The sequence below is a fragment of the Perca flavescens genome, chromosome 10 (assembly GCF_004354835.1).
Source record: "Perca flavescens isolate YP-PL-M2 chromosome 10, PFLA_1.0, whole genome shotgun sequence".
Classification (NCBI taxonomy): domain Eukaryota; kingdom Metazoa; phylum Chordata; class Actinopteri; order Perciformes; family Percidae; genus Perca; species Perca flavescens.
Genome location: NC_041340.1, coordinates 16,906,043 through 16,907,609, shown reverse-complemented (window position 1 = coordinate 16,907,609; position 1,567 = coordinate 16,906,043). Strand labels below are relative to the sequence as shown.

General features: G+C 35.4%; 1 protein-coding gene across 1 annotated transcript in view; it reads left to right on the top strand.

Annotated features, from left to right (window-relative positions):
* The first annotated feature begins 529 nt into the window (after window positions 1-529).
* tstd1 (thiosulfate sulfurtransferase like domain containing 1) overlaps window positions 530-1,567 on the top strand; it is a 2,328-nt gene continuing 1,290 nt past the window's right edge. Inside the window, exon 1 of the mRNA XM_028590044.1 lies at window positions 530-631. Coding sequence (XP_028445845.1) covers window positions 619-631 — 13 coding nt within the window. The 5' untranslated portion in view covers window positions 530-618. The remainder of the gene's footprint in view (window positions 632-1,567) is intronic.

Below are 1,567 nucleotides of genomic sequence, written 5' to 3'. Positions count from 1 at the left end.
TATGGAAGCACCTTGCATTAATTTTTTTTCTTCTCTCATTTATTCATACTTTACCATTTGTATGCAGTAGTGGGAAGTTTTTATATTTCAGAACAGTATTAAAGTACTTTTGCTTTACTTTACTAATTTAATTTTATATTTCATTTAACTATCTAGATTTCAGAGGAAAATATTGTACATTTCACTTCCACCACATTTATTTGAGAGCTTTAGTTACTTTTTTTTATGGACTAAGATTTTACATACAAAACAAATAATCAATTTATAGAATATGATGCATTTATATATTAAACCATTCGGCAGGGTATAACGTTGTTAAAATTAGCTCCACTTCGACCAAGTATATTTTACATTGTGCTATCCTTGCTTTCACGGGATATAAATATTTCAACACTGTCTGAATTTATGTATCATAATAACCATAGACTAAAAATATGATCCACTACAGCTTCAACTTCTCTTTTATTTTGAAAGTCTGCGAGTGTAAAGTTGATTTTATTGGCTAACGACTGAAGCGTTTTCAGCTAAGTCCCGCCTACTCTCGGCGTCTAAGCAAATGCCTTGTCACTAAACCTGAGGAAGAAGGATGTATTTGTTTTTAACGATCATACAAGCAGGATGGAGAGCTCAGGTGAGTCTTTTTTTACTTCTCTTACTGAGACGGATATCATTTAACTACTAACTGCAGCCTATCTGAATTGTTCAAACGACTTAAAAGATCCCTAATGTTGGTTGAGAAACTTTAGTTTGTGCTAAATAGCCTACTTGTAGTATTCTACTTGTAGTAATATAGTGTAACTTGTTGGTTGATAAATAATAGCTTACGTAATGCAGGTGAAGTAGCATCAATACGTTACCCATATTGTCATAGACGGATTGCAATTTGGAGAAAGTATCCTTAGGCTTTTTAAAACTATGATATTTTCCTAAACCTAACCAAGCAGTTTGTTGCCTAAACCTAACCATATTTCTGGCAGGATTAAGCCATGAAGGCTGACTTCTCCCATGTTTCGTAGTTGTTGCATTTAGCTGACTATTTTGTTGTCTGACTGTAAATTGTAACCTGTAGCCTAATGTCTTGCTGTTTCCTGTTGCTGTGGTCTCAAACATTTTACCAAATAACTAGTTAGAACGCAGATTTCTCTAACTATTACATATTACCTGAATAAAAAATCCCTTGCTGTAGGGGAATATTCAGTTATACATTTCTTAATGATTCAGAATGACTCGGCACTAAATAAAAAACCGGTCTTGATAAGGTCAAACCGGAAGCTACCTGTGTCCTCAGAGGATGCAAGCTGCTTACCCAAGCAACAACCTATGGCAACAACCAACAAAGCGGTTTCAAAATGTGTCTGTCAAGTGAAGCAAAACATGATTGCATACCATAACCTGTTACATCAAAGGCGAGTGGGTGCTGTAACTTTACTCCTTATTTTTCGAAAGACACACACACACATACAGACCAACATTGTTGTCTGATGTGTGTGCCAACATGAGGGAGCAATCTTCTGGAGAGGAATATACCCTAGTCTGTTTCGTACCTCTTCAATCATCACCCAAGTCA